This window comes from Suillus paluster (genome assembly GCF_016628075.1).
Source record: "Suillus paluster strain FC165 chromosome Unknown EDB91scaffold_52, whole genome shotgun sequence".
Lineage (NCBI taxonomy): Eukaryota > Fungi > Basidiomycota > Agaricomycetes > Boletales > Suillaceae > Suillus > Suillus paluster.
Window position 1 is genome coordinate 110,478 of NW_024537612.1, and position 20,122 is coordinate 130,599.

Below are 20,122 nucleotides of genomic sequence, written 5' to 3' on the forward strand. Positions count from 1 at the left end.
AAGTGGTTGGGACATTAGTCCTGGTCACGTCCCGGCGCAATATGGAAATCTACGTTCCGGATCATCATCATGCTGTCGCAAAAAGGCAAAGGCTAGATACTTGATGAGCACGACATAACTACCCAACAAGAAATAACTCACCGATAAGGGTATAAACCGCCCTCGATGGTGGTTAACGACCTAATATTTCCCGTTCCAGCTGGGCCAAGAAGTCGTCCGCCTCTGTCTTGAGTCCGTCTTGAGTCCCTTTCTGCTTGCCTTTTTTCTTGGGTCGGTCTGAAGTTTCAGTTGCCTGCCTCTCCAGCGCCGCAAACGGACCAGAAGTGTCCCGCGCCTCGAATGTCATAGCCTCTGAAGCTTGTTGAGTACCGGAACCAAGAGTTCTGCTTGCAGGCGTCTCTTCATCCTTGACCTTCCTCCGCTTCGCATCCAATACTTTTCGCCTCTCTTCAAGGTCCCTCTTCCGTTTCTCCATCGCCCTGCTCCTCGACGAGCCTGCAGTAATGCTATCGTCACGCATGCCCTCCACTTCTCCCGACTTAAGATCCAGTGCTCCAGCCTCTTGTCTTGTCTTCTCAGTCTCCACCCTCGCGGACCGTAGTTCCTCCATTTGTTGCTTCCTCGTCTCATCGTCTGCAGAGAATTGATAGTACCCAGCACCTTTAGCACGGACCTCCTTTGAAGAATCGTAATGAGAGGCCAACGGGTTATCGGCTTGTAAGAAAGCTTCTTCAACTGCTTGAATACGTTCTGCAGAGGGTTCGTAGACTGGGAAGAAGCCGACGGGATTATGAATGACGTCCCTGAAGAAGAAAGATTAGGTCATGAGTGTGATTAAGCCTAGCTCTTCAGCTTACTTGTCATCGTCTGGTATTGGATCGGCATCTTCTGAACGCGGAAGCAGGTGCCGGGGTACTTCGGACTTGCGTGCTGTTCGTTGTCGTCCGAATTCATCTTCGTATTCTATGACTGGGTCATCCTACACATTCTATCAGCAGCATGCTAGAAGCACCGTCAGGAGTACCTACATCGTCTTGAAGCTGTTGAGGAACCGTCGATGATTCATCTACATCATCACTGTCCGACTCGAAATGATCAATGGGCCCTTGAGAGTCGAACTACAGTCTCGACATCAGTATACCTGAAGTTGAAAGCAAGTAGCATGCATACGTACATCGACGAGTAAACCATCATACTGCTTCTCAGTAAGACCACCAGATTTCCCCTTCCGCAGTTTCTCATATACTTTCGCCTTCCTCTCCAAAATGGCTCGCCCAGACTCAATAGTCACTTTACTGACTTCTTCCAGTTCTATGTCGCGTGCAGCGCGGTTTTGGACGCCTTTGTTGGAACGAGTCCATACAGTCGGTTTCTGGGTTATGATTGCATTCCCTTCCCAGACTTCGATGACGGATTTTTCTCACCTTGTCAGGTCTCTTGATCCCGCCCACTGTGTATCTACTCCCTCCTGCAGCTTTGGACCGAGTGAATTCGTCTTCTTTCTTTGCGAGTTCTGCTTTGAGATCGAAGAAGGAACTCGCGCTGACGCCTGCTGCTCTCGCTTTGTTGGCCGGCGCCATTCGAGGAAATGGGAGTTGGAACTTGGAATCTACACGAAGGTTTGAAACACGAAATAGCTATATAGGTGTCACATGACTCGCAACTACTATTACTCTTCGTAGTCAACTGCATAGTACAGGACGAATATTGACGAGCGCCCAGTCGTCCTTCGACTGCATGTGGAAAGCTTGCTGGATTGTGAGGGCAGCGGCATACCCGGTACCATCGCCATCCAACGAGCTTTCCACAGCAACTTGAATCAACATCCATCCGACATTCGATCTCAAGTAGCTATTACACCCTGCAATTTCTATTACTCCACAGTAAGTAACTCACTTTGTTGCCCAACTCATCACCGTTTGGCAGTCTTACTACGCCAAACTATCGTTTGGCAACTTCAGTACCCGCCCACAAAGAAGGCGTGGCATTTTGTCCTTGGATCAGCCGCGTCGTGAGCTAGCTGTCGCTCCTGTTATTTCTAACCGCACTGTGGTCCCCGACTAGTACTGCTTGGAGTTATTCCATCTCGCAATCTAGGTCGCTCGGAAGAGAGATGTGCCCACTGGTGTGCGAGATCGCAGTGGGGACTTCTGGGGAGGACGTTGCTGCCACCATCTCGTTAGACGGCGCAGACGTCGACAATGGCATTTATATCTTCTTATAGCATTCCTTCAGAGACTTGGGAAAGTCGCCATCACGAGATCAGTGCCAGCTTCTGCTCATGGAGCTAACGAGTGAACTGCTACCAGGAATAGAAGTGTACTTAAATGTAAAAGTTATACTCTGCCGGTCTCAGAAATCTCGAAACTTCTTGGCCCTGGTCAGGGCAGTGACGTCGAGGCAGTGCTGGTGCAGCGATTGGTCTCTCATGGAGATTCTTGCTGAGAGCAATCTTCCAGTGAGTATTCATCACTCCGTTTGTGACTATGTTTCCCACCGCTCAACTGCAGCCTCTGTTGAGTACAGCACTCCCTGCTCGCCCTCTCCTCCCTCCAAAGGATAGTGCAAGAAATTCCAGAAAGCACGGCCCTCCTGGATGCGCTCTTTGGTGCTCAATGCCCAAGGATTAGTCAATCGGTGGCTACTGCCTACCACGTATGCCACTCAGGTTCTTGAAGTTTGAACCTGTTAAGTCGTGTGTGTCCCTAATATTACCCGGTGGTGTTGTTTGGTTACGTATGTTCCAGACGACAATGTCGACCTCCTAGAACGTATGAGACTCCAAGTCCATGCATATATGATTCAAGACAAAATCAATCGACGACACACGCGAGCCCATCGCAACTCAGATCAGGAACTATCATCGCTAGGACATGTGAGCGGCTCGATGCGGAATACCCTACCGAAAGGACCCGGGACGAATTTTTAGCCAGCAGTTATGAACAACGAAGCCGCAGTTGCAGCGTCCGAGCGAGCGAGCGCCGCTAGGGAGACCATATCCTCCGCACCCACTACAGTTCTGTCTCCGAGGCTAGGGCCTTTTTAGCTAGCGGAGACGGATGCTAGGGGAGTCGGATTGGGCAGCGGTTTCGAGTTCACGAATGTTCTCATCAGGGGGTTGATGTTGCCTGTACTCATGCATGAGGTAGTTAACGGGTTTGAGGGTTTGCTAGTTGGCAGGAGGCGGAGTCTTTGCCCAGGGCCAGGGGCCTTTAGCACACCTGACCCACGAAGACGATAATCATGGGCTCCATCTGGTCCTTTCGTCCTAGCCGGAGGCTTCGTCGTACCCATGCACCAATGCGAGCTTGGAACGGTTTTATCGATTGCCACTGGCAACCAGCAGGTGACCCCGAGGCTTTTTGAGGTTGCAGGGCAGGCTTACGGAACTGATGTGTAATACTGGCAGATGGCACTAGGGTAGAGGTATAATTTTACAATCGCCACCGCTCTCTATTACAACTAGCCAGAGCTATCCCCGTCTCTTTCCATATGTCCTCCCAATACTCAGAAGAATCTATGCAGGTCCCAGTCGAACGAGAGCCCAAGGAGGCTAACGCAGCCAATCTTCACCAACCTCTACATCTTCAGCTCGATACCGGTGATGAGTATACCAACTTTCGTCAAAAATGGTGGCAGTGGTGGTAAGTGAAGTTGTTTTTTTTGCAAACAATGCCTTCCTTCACGGAGCCGCGGGCAGGTTACCTAAGGACCCACCACCTCCAGCTCCCCCGTCTCTGGAGGATGCAGCGGTGCGCGAACCTTCCTTTTTATTTTGCTAAAGGACCTCCTAATAACATCGTGTTCTGTAGCTGATTCCCTTAGCCAATGCTTCCATTTTATCTCAGCTCACTTACACCTGGATAACCGGTATAATGGTTGTCATTGAACCTTAATCCCAAATCATATTGTTCTAACCCATATGTTCAGGTTCTTGGATATCAACGCACGCTACAAGCGTCTGATCTATACAAAATGGACACACCCCGAGAGTCAGCTGTACTTGCCGTTAAACTTGAAGCTGCATGGCAGCGGCGTGTTAAGGCAGCAGCCGACTGGAATGCACGTCTTGAGAGTGGAGAGCTCAAGCCATCTCTCTTCAAGCATATCGGCTGGACCTTACGCGCAATTTCCAGTAAAGGACAGACGCAAGGCGGGACTTGGTCTGAGCGACATGCAATATTTCAGATAAATTGGCAAGAATCCGAAGGACGGAAAGAAGCCAGCCTTACTTGGGCTTTGAATGATGTTTTTCGTAGCATGTTCTGGATCGCAGGTGTATTCAAGGCATGGATCTTCCTCATAAATTGACACCGTCGTAATAAAATTGACACGCTATTTAGGTCTTTGGGGATACGGGACAACTCATGGGTCCTATCGTCCTTCGGGTAAATAGCAACCTGTCTTTGGTTGTGGTCATTTCTTATGGTTTTTTGTCCCCCTGCAGCAAATCATCGTCTTTGCGGAGGAGCGTTCCGCTGCAATTATTGCCGGAGAACCTGTCCCCAATATCGGTCGCGGTATCGCCATGGCTCTTGGACTCTTCGCGCTTACTTTGATGGCCAGCGTCTGCACCCACCAGGTTTGTAAAACTTTGTGAGTTGAAGATGAACTCGGCTAAGTTGACACATTTCAAGTACTTCTGGCGTTCAATGGAAACAGGCATATTGATTAGAGCCGCACTGATAACGTGTATTTACGAACGTGGAGTGAACCTCACGGGCAAAGCGCGTGTCAAACTCAACAATGCCGTACTGGTTAACCATATTTCTACGGACGTGAGCAGGATTGATTCATGCGCTCAGTGGTTTGTGAGTCGCAAACTTAAACATACGCTCATGACGTCGACTAACCCCTGCTTGACCCTCTCGCCACTAGCATGCAGGTGAGTATATTTGACTCTTTTTGCTTCGAGATGGCTTACTATCTTCAAGCCTGGGCCGGGCCTATTCAAATCACACTCTGCCTCATCATTCTTCTAACCGAGGTTTGTTGCACATCGCGAAGAATTCATTTTGTTCTGATGTCATTGAACATTAGCTCGGACCGTCTGCTCTCGCCGGTTTCTCGCTATTCATCCTTGTCATCCCATTTCAAATGTGGACAAGGACACTGCAGCATCGTATCCGCTTGGGGTCAATGAAGTGGACTGATCAACGAGCCAAAGTCCTGCTAGAGGTATTCGGTACGTAATCTTGAAGTGGCTAGGATGACTGGGGATGCTGAAAGGGTGCACAGGCGCCATGCGAGTGGTCAAGTACTTCTCCTACGAGGCACCCTTTCTTCAAAGTAAGGAATAATATCGAGGACCATTAACATCATGCTGACGAACGCCGCTTAGAGATCTTCGAGCTTCGAAAGAAGGAATTACATGGTATCCGACGGATTCTTCACTCATTTTCCGCGTAGTAAGTTTAGATGCGTATGGCATGGCGACGTGTTATTAATCTATTCTAGCCTGGCGCTCGCGCTTTCGCTCCCAATTCTCGCTGCTACACTAGCCTTCGTCACATACACCCTCACAGAGTACAACTTCAACGTTGCTGCCATATTCTCCTCGCTGAGTCTGTTCCAGGTGAGATCCTTTACAGTGGCGTACATAAACATGCAATTAAGCGATAAGCAGGTTCTCCGGCAACCAATGATGTATATGCCCCGCGCTCTATCGGCCATCCCTGACGCATCTAGCGCGATCCAGCGGCTCACACACATATTCCACGCAGAGCTTCTTTCCGAAGATGCACTCGTGATCGACAATGACCAAGAACCCGCGCTTCTGATGAAGGACGCGACATTTGAGTGGGAGTCCTTTGAGAAAAACTCTGGTGAAGCTTTCAGCTCGAAGGGCGCACACGGCGGCAAGAGGGCAAAAGAGGACAAGGCGAAAGAAAACCCCGCTTCTGGAAAGGACGCACCGCGCTTTAGGGTCAAGAACGTTACCATGACAATCCCCCGAGGTCAACTGGTCGCCGTGGTTGGGCCTGTTGGAAGCGGCAAGGTGATCTCGCCGGACGAGTTCTCGAAGCTACTACTGACCCATGAACAGTCCAGTTTGTTGCAAGGATTAATTGGGGAGATGAGGAAGGTCTCCGGGCATGTCTCGTTTGGCGGTCGCGTTGGGTATTGCCCGCAGACTGCATGGATCCAGAATGCAACCTTGGTGGGCATGACATCGCTCTCAATGAGTGAATATATCTCACGTTTTACTCCAGCGCGATAATATCACTTTCGGCCGACCATTCGAGGAAGATAGATATTGGCGCGTTCTTGAGACCGCTTGTCTACTTCCAGATCTGCAACTGCTCCCTGATGGAGACTTGACTGAGGCAAGCGGATGAACGCAACTTGATGACACGGCTTATACTCTCTTCCAGATCGGAGAAAAGGGTATCAATATCAGCGGTGGCCAAAAGCAGAGAGTGAGTTCGTGGCGTGTTTCCGCTAAAGACTCGATGTTCATCTTCGGACTAGGTTAATATTGCTCGTGCTCTGTACTTTGATCCTGAAATTGTCATATTTGATGACCCGCTCTCGGCAGGTGAACTATGTAGCTCATCTTATGTCTATTATACTAACAGATGCCTTCAGTGGACGCCCACGTCGGAAAGTCGTTATTTCAAGATGCCATCGTAGGTGCCCTGCGCAATCGCGGGGTTACCGTCATTCTAGTCACGCATGCGATTCACTTCCTCTCTCAAGTAGATCACATCTATACCATGCACAATGGTGTCATCACAGAGAGTGGAACTTACGACGAATTAATCTCCCGCGGTGGGGACTTCGCGCGTTTGGACCGGGAGTTTGGTGGCCATGCGTCTGAGGGGGAAAATAATGACCAGGCGGAGGAAGTCATTCTGCAGGCTAGCGTCATCACCATCGAGGATGTGAAGTTGAAGTCGGAAAGAGCTAGAGAGAGGGCTACTGGTCATGGTAAACTCGAAGGTCGCTTGATCGTCAAAGAGAAGCGGTCGACAGGCTCTGTATCCTGGGGAGGTGTGTTCAAGTTCATCTGCCAGGGTTTCCTGGGTGACAGTTTCACAGTGTATTGGACCTACTTGGTTGCGGGACGCGGTTCGATAACAGGACCTCTAGTTCTTTTCTTCATGCTCGCGATGCAGGCAAGCCAGATCTTGAACTCGTATACGCTAGTTTGGTGGGAGAGCAAGTCAGTTTCGTTTATAAAACTTCTTGATTCCTTTTCTGAAATCACGGTGCAGCAAATTCGACCGGCCAAACTCGTTCTATCAGATGCTGTACGGTTGGCTCGGGGTTGTTCAAGCCATCTTCACATTCTTGCTGTAAGTAGATTCCTATCGCAGATGGTGGCATGCTCAACCAACGCAATTTGCTGTAGTTGTGTTGGAATGGACTTCATTGCCTTTTACGTGTCTCAAAACCTGCACCACAAGTCCGTGCACAACGTCTTTTACGCACCCATGTCCTTTTTTGACACCACAGTGAGTGGTTGTGAAAGCATAACAACATATGTTGACTATGATACTATAGCCTATGGGCCGAATCCTGAGCGTTTTTGGCAAAGATATCGACAGTCAGCATCTCGCTAATTTGTGTTATGATATCCTGAAACCTTTCACTCAGGTGTTGACAATCAATTAGCAAGTGAGTTGTCTATCACCGCATAGTGAGATGTTGCTTATGCATATCCAGTGGCAATGAAATTGGGTACGTTAGCCACACGCTTCACTTACGGAAACTAACTATGAAGATCCAGTTGTCCTGACGCTGTCTAACGTTATGGGCTCTCTCATCATTGTAGCATTCCTAGAACCATACTTTGGTCAGTATAATAGATATTGTTTGCGAGGATACGGCTCACGCTTGTCTAGTCATTGCTGTTTGCTTTGTCATTATCGGTTACAGCTACTTCGCTGCCTTCTATCGAGCTAGTGCCCGTGAGGTCAAGCGCCTGGGTTTGTTGTCGTGTTTCCGACCTAGAAAGCCTCTGATATCAACCATTAGACTCTATGCTTCGCTCTCTTTTGTATGCCCACTTTTCCGAAACCTTGACGGGACTCCCTACCATCCGAAGCTATGGAGAAATGAAGCGGTTCATTGCCGCCAATAGATACTACGTCGATCTAGAGGATAGAGCTCTATACCTCGTGGCTACAAACCAGAGGCAAGTAGTCTTATGCATATATCGTGGCAGTTGTTGACTCATTGCCTTCCACCAGATGGCTTGCGATAAGGTTGGACTTCATAGGCGGCGTGTTAGTCTTCCTTGTAAGCATCTATTTAATGGCAGAGACTTCAATCAACGCTGCAATCTCGATAGGTTGCTCTTCTCGCAGTGATCGACGTCTCCGGGATTAACGCCGCCCAGATAGGGTTGGTATTGACGTATACTAGTGGGTCTCCCGATGCTGTCAACACGGTCTACAATGTTAACCTTTTCGCATCAAAGTCTTGCTGACACAAATGTGTACTGGCATGACCAGACAGACGGCAGACGTCGAGGCAGGGCTTTACTTATCTCACATTACTGACTATTCAATGATCGTTTGCTTCAGAATTACATGAACGCAGTGGAACGACGTGAGTCGCAAATTTTACGATACATCTACCACTCTCACTTACTCTTCACAGTGATGCAGTATGTCGATGAGGACACGATACCTCAAGAGGCACCACATGAGATCGAAGAACGCAAGCCCCCGGCGCAATGGCCTGAACATGGCACTGTTGAATTCAATGACGTTAAGATGGCATATAGGCCGGGCCTCCCCAATGTATTGAAGGGCATCTCGGTCAAGGTCAGGGGAGGCGAAAAGATAGGTATTGTTGGAAGGTCAGCTGATTTGTGTGATCCACTAATGTGCGCTGATGTGGTGTCCCCTCAGGACTGGTGCTGGCAAATCTTCCTTGATGTTCGCACTATTTCGAATTATCGAGTTGTCTAGTGGTTCGATCACTATCGATGGGTACGTTGGTCATCGCTCGTGATGAATATTGTTTTCACCCTGTCCAGTGTCGATATATCTACGATCGGCCTTAAAGACCTTCGTTCCAAGATTTCTGTCATCCCACAAGATGTTTGTAATATTTCTTTGTAGTTGCTAACACAGGACTGATGTACGAACTCAATAGCCTCTACTCTTTAGCGGTTAGTGTCGTTAAGTTACATGCACTTGTTGGGAGCGCTGAAAAATCAACAGGGACCATACGATCCAACCTGGATCCGTTCTCCCAATACAATGACGCGGAGCTATGGGATGCGCTGCATCGATCTTATCTTGTTGATTCTGACATCGAGTCTAACCAGTCAATTTCCAGCGATGGCATCAGGGACGGGCGAACTTCCACGGGCCGCCACGACCTTGACAGCACCATTGAGAGCGAGGGAGCGAACCTCAGCGTTGGGGAGAGATCTCTGCTCAGCCTAGCGCGTGCGTTGGTGAAAGACTGCAAAGTCGTCGTACTTGACGAGGCCACGTTAGTCATGTGCTCTTCTCCTGGATGCTTGATGTTGAATTCTTTCCAGAGCCTCTGTCGATCTCGACACTGATAGCAAGATCCAGCACACTATCCAGACAGAATTCAAGAACAATACGCTACTTTGTATTGCCCGTGCGTTTATCATTTTTATTCTCGGTGCAATACTGTAATGTGATGATACTTCAGACCGACTTCGAACTATCATTTCATACGACCGGATTCTGGTCCTCGACGCTGGTCTTGTTGTAGTAGGTTGCTGCGAGCGTCTTTCTGACAGTGGTTAATCCTCACACTCTCAGGAAATCGACACCCCATCTAATCTTTTCAAATTGGAGGGCGGAATTTTCCGCGGAATGTGCGACAGGAGTAACATTTCCCTGAAGGATATAGAGACGAGTAGGCAGGTCTAAGTGGTGGATGTTGAGGTGATCTGGATTGATTTCCTTTCATGTCGTTCGTAAGGCTCGCATACCTCACCTCCCTCAGTCGGTAATCCGTCGTACACTGTATATATTTCCGTAGATAATTCTAGGCCACTACTTATGTCATTCAAGCTGTATCATGTCGTTCTTCGCTCAGAAGATAATCATGTCAAATTCCTTATCTTCAGTTGGAAACAGACATGCAATTAATCGTATGGGTGCGAAGCAAGGAAGTAAGAATTCAGAATATACATCAACCCGGCAGTTCTTTTACATATGTCAGTAGTAGACCTGCAATCTATGCATGATTAGTCTATATTCGAGACTGTCACCCCCTTGACTTCTCTTCACCGGCACCGGTTACAATAGCTGAAGTTCGCCATGCATTACTTCATGATCCCTTCCGGGCAGTGATTCAGATAAGCGCTGCCGCTCTCCAGTCCGTGTCGGCCCAGCACAGTGGCCCACCCTCTACTGCACCGATCTGCCGGTGTAGGAGGTATGGGGAACTTCGGTACCGATGACAATACGATACTTAGATTCAGAAATATGACAAAGAACCGATTCATCCAAGCGAGGGATCTCCGATATAATCAAACGAAGGAGGTGCATCACACAGCTACCTTCGCAAGCTCTCTATAACCTTGCATCCAAGTAGCGGGTGACACCGAGATCCTCGATGTCGCCCGGGCGAAAGCTCTGGAGCCTTGTGCAAGTAATGTTCGCTGCCAGCACTGGGAGTCACGTGAACTCAAACAAAGGCAAGCAGGGCAATTTGCCATTGATAGCAGCGCTGTCCTACCACACGCCGAGACCGACTGCTCAGTCTAATGTGACTCGTCCAGTACTTACTGATGTAGAAGTGAGACATGAGAAAAATGCGATTGCACCATATCTAGATCATACAACAGAGCCGGCCTTGGCTGCAATACGGGGCCACAGGTCAACCTGAGGATTAGCGTCAGACACAATCTTCCATATCTGAAAAATTAAACCTACGCATTCTTTTGCGACTGGGCCGACGATAACTGAGCCCTTCATATCACCCTTGGGGTTAACAATAACACCGGCGTTGTCCTGTAGAAATGGTTGCATATCTAGGAATGCGAACAAGATTGACTCGTACCTCGAAGTACAAGAACACGCCATCTCTCCGACGCCATGCCTTACGTTGGCGGACAACAACAGCGGGCATCGCTGCAATTCAACATTATCAGTATTGATTGATCTTCAGAAGGTGCAGCGACAAAACACACTTTTTTTCCTCAGTTCAGGTTTCCCCTTCTTCACTGATGCAACGACCATATCTCCAACACCTGCATCGGGCAATCTGTTCAATCGTGCACCGAATCCGTAAGGCTCGATGATGAATAGTGACTTGGCACCGCTGTTGTCGGCACAGTTGAGGACGGCACCAACGGGGAGACCAAGGGTCATACGGAATTTCTTTCCAGAAGCGCCAACTGAAAGTAGGGAATGAGATGTGAGGCATACATGTATACGGGAGAGGTACCGCGATCTTTCTTCGCCATTGTGTGTGTTGCTGGATGCTTACTGGATGTTGCTTGACTGCCACTACCTTAGGTAGGTGTACACACCAAAGTTTCAAACTGTACAGTTACACCGGAGATCTCCGGACGTGCGCTTCTAATACCGTCCATTGTGGACGCCCATGCTACGCCTCCCAGAGAGTCACAGTACTCTTCACGCTCCCGTCCGAGTTAGCAAATTGCGTCTTCGACCGCATGCGTGGGTTGTAACGACAAACGAAACCGGGAAAGATCACGAGTGATCTGAAGTTTAGATCCCAACTGGACTGTTTTTCCTCAATTCCTATCTCGACGACAATCAACACCAGGCTCTTAATTAGCTTCTCGATTCATTTTCTTTTCAACAGTCCACTGTTAAATTCATCGATGTACCCGCCTGACGCCATCGTTGTAAGCGTCATCTGTCATTTGGAGGTTCATGCCTCCCACAGCCAAGAAACAGATTGCTGGGGCCAAACGAGTCGAATTTCCAAAAAGTAAAAAAAAAATGGTACGACGATGCACTGCTATATGAGAAACGGCTCCATACGGCCTACGTACTGTATGTACTATGACCATACTGTACGTGCCAAGATATGTAACGGAGAATGATGATGGTATCATGGCCTGAGCACGCTCAGTAACCGAGACATGCGTCCTCTTGTGTGATTTGTTCTGCATATTGCCAATATTACAGGTGGCGCCCACCGTGCAGACCGCAAGGAGGTCGTAAATGGTATAGATCAAGGCCACACGGCGAGTACAGGACGCAGGATATCACACTGCATTTCACGGTGATTATATCCTAACTGTAGTACGAGCGAAACGTCTCGGCAACATAAAACGCCACGGACTCACAGGTGTGCCTCGTCCCGCCTCCCTGACTGATGCGTCTGCATGGAGACCAAATGTATATGATGCAAACGTGAAGCCTGACTCAGGGTCGTCGACGTCCAACTATGGTCAATAATGCATCATTATGTCGATGTCGAGTACACTCACGCAATATTCACCTATTTGTCAACTTTGCACATTGCGCACGACCCAGAAACTGGCTACTTTATATGGGAGAATTTAGAAACTACACGACGATCATGACAGGGCGAAAACCGGTCAACCCCGTAAGAGCCCTCCTCTGACAAGTCTAGGAACAACGACAAAGTGTGAATCGTTTAGAGGGAAGTGGAACATTAAGACGGGGGATTATCCTTTCGACTAGGCCTGGGGTGGGTAACGATTGACGTATGGATTTGTTTAATTTCTAATTCCTCAGGCTCGTCGGAAATCAGACCTATCAAGTAGCTGAGTATAATTGTTGCTAGTTCGAATCAGTAGCGTTCAATTGCAAAGGGGTTGCTAGAGACCAATGAGTCATAAGGGTCTCGCAAAACTAAATGACCGGTCAGCTAGACACTCTAGAGATAAACCGAAATCGAAGAACTAACGTGGCATCAATTTGCTTAACTTGTGGAAGCGCAAGCATTATCTTCCGTCTGTAACTTGTACCTTCGACTTGCTGACACGGATTGCCTTCCAGGTAGATTGTTTCAAGGGATGCCATATTCTTGAGCTGGGGCTCAAGGGCTCGCAGATCAGGGATCTTGTTGTTATTGAGCTGATCGTAAAATGAGATTCGGGTTCGATCGCAGTCAAGGGGGGGCGCCTACCCAAAGCTCCTCTAGTGATGCGAGATGCGAGATATTTTCGATCGCTGGAATAAAGTTCGCACCAACGTCAAGCGTTCTCAGCTTTTTCTGCGAGAGCTTGAGCATGAGGACGGAATAATTGATCAAAAACCTACGTTGTTCTCCAAACCTTCCAAACGCTCGACTCCGTTGTGACTCAAGTAGAGCTCTTCCAGATCAACCAATCGTTCCAGGCACTCAATCTTTGTGATCCTGTTAGACTGAAGAGACAATATTTTCAGTCTGCCCAGCTTGTCCAGATTCTGTTGTGTCGTGTGACTTTAAGCATCCAACCCCGGTAATGCGATGTATCGCACCTCTAGCTTCTTGAGCTTGTTTTTCCCAAGCCATAATTCCTCCAGGTTGACCAACGCATCCAGACCTTCGATATGCTAGAGTACCAGCGTGAGCTACCCCTGTGAACGATCGGCTGATCGGCGCAATTACCCGTATTCTATTTCCACCAAGTTCAAGACTTCTTAATGTCACTCCCACCGATTCCAAGCCAGTGATTTTGGAGATCTTGTTTTGAACAAAATACACGGTCTTCAAGGAACATAGATGCGATAGTGCCTCAGGCACTTGTCGTAGAAGGTTGAATGAGAGGTCCAGAACACTACACGACTTAAGAACACATCAGAGGCTTTGAGTTTGAGAAACGGTGCTCACGTTAGTGAAGACATGTTGTCCAAGGCATCTCCCAGAGTCTTGAGTTTATTGTCGTACATGTCGAGTTCTTCGAGCTGCGTGAGCTGTCTAAAGATCTCGGGATCTAGATGCGATATAGCGTTTTGTCTGAGACATAGCTTCCTCAGATGCCTCGCAAACCGATCGAGTCGAAGATTGGCCAAAGAGCTCAACCGCGAGTGTACGAGCTCTAATTCCTAGTCGTGTATGCCTCGATTAGTTAGACGACGAAACACCGTGTCAAGCACGCACATCAGTGTCGTCCGGGAAGTCCTCCAATAGATCAATATCATTTACTTGCGAACCATCGACCTCGCCTTCTTCATCGGAGTCTCCATCTGCCGCAGGAGCTTCCTTGGGGGGTAATGCGACACGTGCTGTGGGGCTACCCACGAGTCAAGATATTACATTGAACAGAAGCCAATGGAGCTCACCGTTCAACAACTATGAATTCTTCATGACTCGCGCAGTCCACTGATGGTTCACCCGGCCGGTTCATGATGAGATGAACAGATGCCGCCAGCAGGCTAAGAATGATATAGATCCGAAGGCTAAGCAAGTGGCGGCGTTATGTCACTTACATAAAGAGTAGCTTCTCGTGGCTGTGTAGAAGGAATGGCGAACTTGTTTAACCCTTGTGAAATGGAGAGCTCGAGACCGTACCATGTTGAATGTCGAGATTCTGACTATGTAACGAGGACAGAGTAACTGGTTACTGGCTCTGAACGATAGATAACTGCGCGCAGTACATACCAGTCAGTCAGTCAAAAAAACCCCAGAATTTTGAAAGCACGTTGACACTGCATAACAAATTTATTTAGTCTCGTGGTCGATCCTTGGCATGCGCGAGTTGATCGGCGTAATCGAAAATTTTGAGAATCGCGATTGCACAACCAGAAACGCGGGCAAGTGCGAGCACAATCGAGAGTCCTACAACACGCAAAGTCTCCGTTGATCTCATGACCTCATTCAAATTAGCATGTCCACTACGATAAAACTACACAAGGCATGTATCCATGTGTTGGTTGCACTATGTAAGTCCGAAGGGAACAACCAGACGAATTGCACAATAGATATTTTAGGCAAGGAAGTGCAAGCACCATTGGCCGAAAGAAAGAAACCGGAAACATTAAAAAAATTGAAACGCAACATTTCACAAAAACAAGGCCAAGGTGTCACAAAACGCGCGAGCCAGCTTGTTCGAATTAACGAGGCGTGGTCACCTGAATCTACTACGCTCCGGAGAGGGAGTCAGTGAAGACAGGTGACGATCCTGCGGTTTTGCCCGTTCAAAAACGGTAGAATTTAATGGGGGCGAGGGATAAGGGTGATACGATCCGCTGCGAGACGAGACAGGCACTTCTTCTTGCCCTCGTGGTGGACGGAGAGTCAGCTGACCCGAAGATAACGGAGATGGGGAGGGTTGGAAATGGCTCCCCGCGTGATAAGAGAACGGAGAACGACCATCAACTCGTGGTTGATGAGGCGGTCCTGAGGACGGCTGAGACGGATGATAATGGACAAAGTTGAGACCAGGCAACGGAGGTGATGGTGAAGGTCGGTTATCTTCCGGTGCTACAGGGCTTGGTTGAGAATAAACGTCACTACCAGATCCAGACCCAGCAGACGATGTGGAAACGAATGAGGTCCCTTCAAGACCCCCGCAACGGGTCGCTGAAGCGGCACCGGCAATAGGTATCGGAGGAGTAGACGGCACCGCAGACTCCTCATTAGCCCCAACGGCTCCGGTTTTGTCTTTCTTCCGACGCTGTGTCGACACCACGTGCCCTTCCTTCTTTGCACGAGAACGGGCGTAGCGTAAGCCACATCTGGTCAATGAAGCAGAAAACAAATAAATATTAGTAAGTATTCGTTGCATGTTGTGGCATCACCCACGCGTTACACAGCTCCTTCCTGCCACTGGGGCCCTTCCTCCACTCGGGACTGGAAGTTGCCTTGCAACTACTGCATTTCAGAACGCCGATAGGGCGATTGTTGGTAGTACGCGGCAGGGAGTCTCTATGTGTTCCGGGGCTTACCCGATGCCTGGGAGGAGGCACAACATCGGTACCACAAGGTACAGGCGGTATACCGGTGTCAAAGGCCTCGAAGCCTGCCTTGGTACTGTAGTCCTCAGGACTAGGTGTAGCTTGATAGTTACTTAAAGACGTTCTGCTCTCGCCATAAATCGGGGACGGCGATGGCCTCGAGTAAGGCGACTCGCGCATGGTGCATGAAGCCGATGGGAGGGATGCCATCGAATGGGCAGGACTTTGAGCAGGCCACCTGTTGAACTGGGAAAGCGAGGAAGAAGGCTCCGAGTAACTTCCCCACGGCGAATGAGAGTATTGGGACGTTAAAGACGGTGTGTAGTGCCCGTAAGATTGTGGCATTGAGGTAGAAACTGGCGGGAGTGTGTACGAGCTTGCCGACAGGTCATAGGGGTGATGTTGGCTGTGTGCAGGCATGTAGGCGTCTGTTTGCCTCGTGAACGGCTGAGACTGAGAATAAGAGACAGACAAGCTCCGCGAAGCAGGGTGCTGAATGGTGTGGCATGCAAACGTTATTGAACCTATATCCGCTTGTTTAATAGAAGCACATGGACTTTCATCAAGGAAGCGCTTACCATGAGGGATAAACACGCTTTCCACTTCGCCTAATCCAGGCATTGTATCTTGAATTCTCCAACGTCTCGTGCAACTTGTCTTCGCACTGTTATCCCGAGTGGAGGTCTGAATGCCCACTGCTCGCCTTGCAAAGTCTTTTGCTCCTGGCGTACCAGGGTATTCTTGGTTACTGTCCGACGGCCAGCTCAGCAGAAGACGACAGTCTTGCTGACTGTAATTAGAGTTGAGCAAGATCTGGAATACCCTAGTCGTGGCAGTCGATTGAGGTAAGTAATATAGAAGCCGCTGTTGCAACAGAGATATCTGTTCCGGGCGCATGGACGGCGTGCCACACCAATTTGTCCATGGAGTTCTGTGATGTTCATCGTTGTCACCAGGTTCGAGATCAACGACTGCGTGGATAAAGCACAGCACGAGGCCCTCTGCAGCCCAGTTAATAACAATGTCGACGACCATGTAGTAAGCATCGACCGAAATCTTGTCACCATCAGGCCACGGATGAGAAGGCCCTTGGTGACCGAGGATGCGGCGAATGCGAGAGAGGCGGCAATACCTGACCCTGAAAAAAACGGATCAAGATAAATCCTTTTGGAATTGGGCAAGACAAATCGCTTACCTGGTTACACTACCGTGCATCGTCCTTTGTTCGAGAGCTTCTGCGAGATCTGCTCGCGCAGTGGCTTGCTCTTCAGGGTGAACGAAGGATAGGAGAGACTTGCCAATGAGCAAGTCGGCTTGGTTTTCGAGATGACTGGCAAGAACAGGATCCAGATAGACGAAATCTAAATCGGACGATAATAACGACCAGTCTAAAGGCGAGAACAAAGTGCAAAATCGTGGTCAGTGAATCATTGACGATCAAGAGAAAATTACAGGATTGTGATCGAGTGTCAAGGTTCCGAAACAATCGGACGCGAAACCCTTTAGGGAATAATAGAATTTATAGACTCACAGCATCGGGTCTCCCCAACCTTTGGCAAAGTTTGAGACATGGAAATGTCGGCAAAGGGTGGAAAGGACGTTGAAGTGGAGAGGGCGGACATGCCCTGGTGAGGATACCCTTCCAAGGATGAAAGGGGTAGATGGGATCTGTTTGGCTGGTTATGTATGGAAGAGAAGTCGCCCATGGGCTGGGTTACATGTTCAAGGCCTCGTTGCGTTGGCACGAGGAAGCTCATGACTTGTTAGAAGCTTGAAAACGAACTCCGTAAAGAGACCCCCAATAATAGTATACAATATGTTACAATCTGGGGGAAACAGACGGAGGATGAACTCGGATCGACCTTCTTGAGAGTTACAACAATCGATCGAGCAGGAAAAGGGATGGCGGGCTCATTCGTCAAGGACAGAGAAGGCCAACCGCCGGTAAAGTCTCAAATTGACTTCTAGGTTCGAATTTATTAGTGCAACTTGTTCCAAACTAAATATCTCCGCTGAATTATATCAGAACTCAGACTCCGTTTATTTCGCCTGAAAACTTCGCGGTCCATCCCGCAGAAGGCATAAAATACACCTCGTAAATTTACGAAGGCAGTACCACAGCGTGCTCTTTCTAATCACATATTTCGTCCTCATGACGGTGCCGAGCTTTCAAGGGGAAGCTCCGATCAGCATAGATCCGGCTCCAAGATTTCAAACGAAGTAACTTGTACCATTTTCCTACTGTCAGAAGCATTCAAAATTTTCCGTAGCCTACGGGCTCCTCGGCGCAGGTTTGCTCCATTATCTCAGAGTCAGTGTCCGGAGATGAAGGGTTCATCGACTGTGCACTTGGCAAGCTAGTGTGCCGATTGTGGCAAAAAGTTTGTCCCAAATTTAAACCTAAATTCCCAATTCGGGACGTCTTCTTTATCGACGTCCTTCTACCAAACCAGGCGTTAGCAGTCACTGATTGACCTTCCATCTTCATCGATGCCCGTCCCAGCGCGAGTTCAGCCCGAAAAGAACATTTGGGTCGCTGCAGGCGATGGCGATTTAGTCAGGGTTCGAGTACGTAACCCGTCTTCGCTTACGGTATGTCCTAAGCTTATCTCGTTCCTTTCAGGAACTTATTGAACAGCAATGCATGTCATCTTATGGTTAGCAGGATGAAGTCTGATCCGGTTCCTTCCAGCCACATCTCCCAATGCTCCAGATCTATTTACATACACCCCCATGCACGCTGCGGCTTCATACGGGCAGCTTGAGACCCTAGCTTACCTGGTCTCTCAAGGTCAGTGATAAGATCCCTGGTCATCAAATGTGAAAAAACTTCATTTCCAAGCACAGGAGGAGATGTCAATATCACCGACGAGGACGGAGATACACCGTTGTATGCTGTTGAAAATATCGAGACCGCACGGTGGTTATTGGACCACGGAGCCACTTTAGACCGTCAAAATAATGATGCTGTCTCCGTGCGTGAGCTTGGCAGTCATTTATCACCTTTTGGCTGATAGGATATAAACGTCAGCCTATTGAACATCTGCGGGAAGACTTCCCCGAAACTGCTGCATACCTGCAGTCACGCCTAGATCCTTCCTCGTGTCTGATGCCTGAGGCGATGTCGCCCTCGCAACCTTCGCAACATCAGCAAAACATCGCGACAGAGTCCCTCACGTCATCACTCGTGCAGTCTGTCCATAATATCATGCAACGCGCTGAAGCAGATGGCCGGGATCCGGATGAAGAGCTGAGGCAAGTTGTTGGCAGGACAGTGTTAGAAGGGGTAATAACAGGGTATGAAATGACAACGGATAGTGCCGCTGCACATCATTCCGAAGCTGGCTCGCCCAATGGAGTCAAGAGACCTCGAACGGATGGTAATAATTAATACTCTACCGCCACCAATGTGGATCCATACTAGTCCATACTACGTACATAACTCCTCCTGGCTATCGCGCAGTGTTGCACTCCTCAAAAGCAATCACCCGATCGGATGATCGTCACAACGATTAATACTCTGATCATGATCACAGTCGATCAAATCAGCCGTCACCCGAGGGACACTATCCGTAAAAAGTTACCATCCTCGGAGGCAACAGTTACTTCTTTGAGACATGCCAAATATTATGAGAACGGGATTGGAAGTTCAGGAAGCTGGCGTCCAAAAAATTCCCTTGTCCCTGGGATTCGGATGTCCGCAGCCGGACTGAAGGGTATGCGCCCAGGCTTGGCACAGCCCAGCGCCAACTGCTCCGTTAATTCCTTTCGAATTTATCCGATCGATGATTGTTTCACGTTCGTGGAGTGAGAATGGATGGGAACGTTCGGTATTTGAATGCGCACGAAGATTCCGAGGGTAATGTTGCATTCGTGGATTACGACGACGTCTTCGAAGGTGGCTAGGGTGTTGAGAGGCTATGCTTTTGGGGTGACCTTGTTTATGAGCCGCGGGCAGAATAAGTTTGGGCGTGATAATCGATTGGCACGACGGAGACCTGTACATGTGTCGTGCAAACATATCCATGGAGATCCACGGGTATGGGCACGAGTGTTTGGATGGCGGTTCAATGACCCGACATCAATCAGCATCAATCATGACTTGTCTAAGAAGCAAAAAAAGTAAGCTTCTACTACACGTTTGTGGGTGCAGAGATTCGGAAAGTCGCGAAATGAGTAGAAGAACAAAGAACAATGGAGGAGGCAAGGGTTATGGAAAGTTTGTGATTTCAGCGGTCAAACGAAACAAGGTCAGATATAAAAACGCGAGATGACGCGTTTATAGACACGCGTTT

The 20,122-nt window shown here is 48.8% G+C and overlaps 6 protein-coding genes across 6 annotated transcripts; 2 read left to right on the top strand and 4 right to left on the bottom strand.

The window, feature by feature from the left end:
* Window positions 1-172: 172 nt before the first annotated feature.
* Window positions 173-1,580, bottom strand: EDB91DRAFT_1057363 (uncharacterized protein; the record flags this gene model as incomplete). The annotated part of the gene is made up of 5 exons (XM_041314071.1): window positions 173-803; window positions 858-979; window positions 1,029-1,118; window positions 1,175-1,372; window positions 1,425-1,580. The coding sequence occupies 5 exons, from the start codon at window positions 1,578-1,580 to the stop codon at window positions 173-175; spliced, it is 1,197 nt and encodes a 398-aa protein (XP_041174395.1).
* Window positions 1,581-3,492: 1,912 nt separating this feature from the next.
* On the top strand, window positions 3,493-10,032 carry EDB91DRAFT_1330038 (ABC protein; the record flags this gene model as incomplete). The annotated part of the gene is made up of 39 exons (XM_041325337.1): window positions 3,493-3,644; window positions 3,701-3,752; window positions 3,813-3,878; window positions 3,931-4,287; window positions 4,344-4,388; window positions 4,448-4,582; window positions 4,638-4,811; window positions 4,879-4,885; window positions 4,935-4,987; window positions 5,041-5,185; window positions 5,239-5,289; window positions 5,342-5,408; window positions 5,458-5,998; window positions 6,047-6,160; window positions 6,213-6,326; window positions 6,375-6,419; window positions 6,472-6,538; window positions 6,589-6,993; window positions 7,042-7,165; window positions 7,218-7,298; window positions 7,355-7,457; window positions 7,507-7,549; window positions 7,600-7,620; window positions 7,669-7,683; window positions 7,733-7,798; window positions 7,848-7,931; window positions 7,981-8,140; window positions 8,196-8,244; window positions 8,297-8,369; window positions 8,426-8,478; window positions 8,532-8,556; window positions 8,608-8,809; window positions 8,862-8,942; window positions 8,990-9,053; window positions 9,109-9,124; window positions 9,177-9,453; window positions 9,503-9,588; window positions 9,643-9,704; window positions 9,756-10,032. The coding sequence occupies 39 exons, from the start codon at window positions 3,493-3,495 to the stop codon at window positions 9,864-9,866; spliced, it is 4,386 nt and encodes a 1,461-aa protein (XP_041174396.1). The 3' UTR covers window positions 9,867-10,032.
* Window positions 10,033-10,778: 746 nt separating this feature from the next.
* On the bottom strand, window positions 10,779-11,410 carry EDB91DRAFT_1251272 (ribosomal protein L14 domain-containing protein; the record flags this gene model as incomplete). Its single annotated transcript, XM_041323357.1, has 5 exons — window positions 10,779-10,826; window positions 10,878-10,955; window positions 11,005-11,075; window positions 11,135-11,341; window positions 11,392-11,410. 5 exons carry the CDS (start codon window positions 11,408-11,410, stop codon window positions 10,779-10,781), a joined length of 423 nt encoding a protein of 140 aa, XP_041174397.1.
* Window positions 11,411-12,778: 1,368 nt separating this feature from the next.
* EDB91DRAFT_1251273 (L domain-like protein) lies at window positions 12,779-14,278 on the bottom strand (the record flags this gene model as incomplete). The annotated part of the gene is made up of 9 exons (XM_041323358.1): window positions 12,779-12,797; window positions 12,853-13,022; window positions 13,075-13,161; window positions 13,209-13,355; window positions 13,410-13,484; window positions 13,540-13,708; window positions 13,762-13,976; window positions 14,032-14,164; window positions 14,214-14,278. The coding sequence occupies 9 exons, from the start codon at window positions 14,276-14,278 to the stop codon at window positions 12,779-12,781; spliced, it is 1,080 nt and encodes a 359-aa protein (XP_041174398.1).
* A 416-nt stretch (window positions 14,279-14,694) lies between these two features.
* On the bottom strand, window positions 14,695-17,875 carry EDB91DRAFT_1148406 (uncharacterized protein). The gene is made up of 6 exons (XM_041319330.1): window positions 17,854-17,875; window positions 17,359-17,795; window positions 17,023-17,215; window positions 16,406-16,965; window positions 15,676-16,351; window positions 14,695-15,608 (listed from the first exon to the last, which is right to left on the bottom strand). Exons 2-6 carry the CDS (start codon window positions 17,582-17,584, stop codon window positions 14,999-15,001), a joined length of 2,265 nt encoding a protein of 754 aa, XP_041174399.1. The 5' UTR covers window positions 17,585-17,795; window positions 17,854-17,875; the 3' UTR covers window positions 14,695-14,998.
* Window positions 17,876-18,317: 442 nt separating this feature from the next.
* On the top strand, window positions 18,318-19,218 carry EDB91DRAFT_1057349 (uncharacterized protein; the record flags this gene model as incomplete). Its single annotated transcript, XM_041314069.1, has 4 exons — window positions 18,318-18,406; window positions 18,500-18,618; window positions 18,675-18,806; window positions 18,845-19,218. The coding sequence occupies 4 exons, from the start codon at window positions 18,318-18,320 to the stop codon at window positions 19,216-19,218; spliced, it is 714 nt and encodes a 237-aa protein (XP_041174400.1).
* Window positions 19,219-20,122: the final 904 nt, after the last annotated feature.

Coding starts and splice junctions, on each gene's coding strand:
- EDB91DRAFT_1148406 (XM_041319330.1), bottom strand. CDS start 17,584: ATGAGCTTCCTCGTGCCAACGCAACGAGGCCTTGAACATGTAACCCAG. Junction 16,966..17,022: donor ATGCACGGTAGTGTAACCAG/GTAAGCGATTTG, acceptor CGTTTTTTTCAG/GGTCAGGTATTGCCGCCTCT. Junction 16,352..16,405: donor AAGCGTGTTTATCCCTCATG/GTAAGCGCTTCC, acceptor AAGCGGATATAG/GTTCAATAACGTTTGCATGC.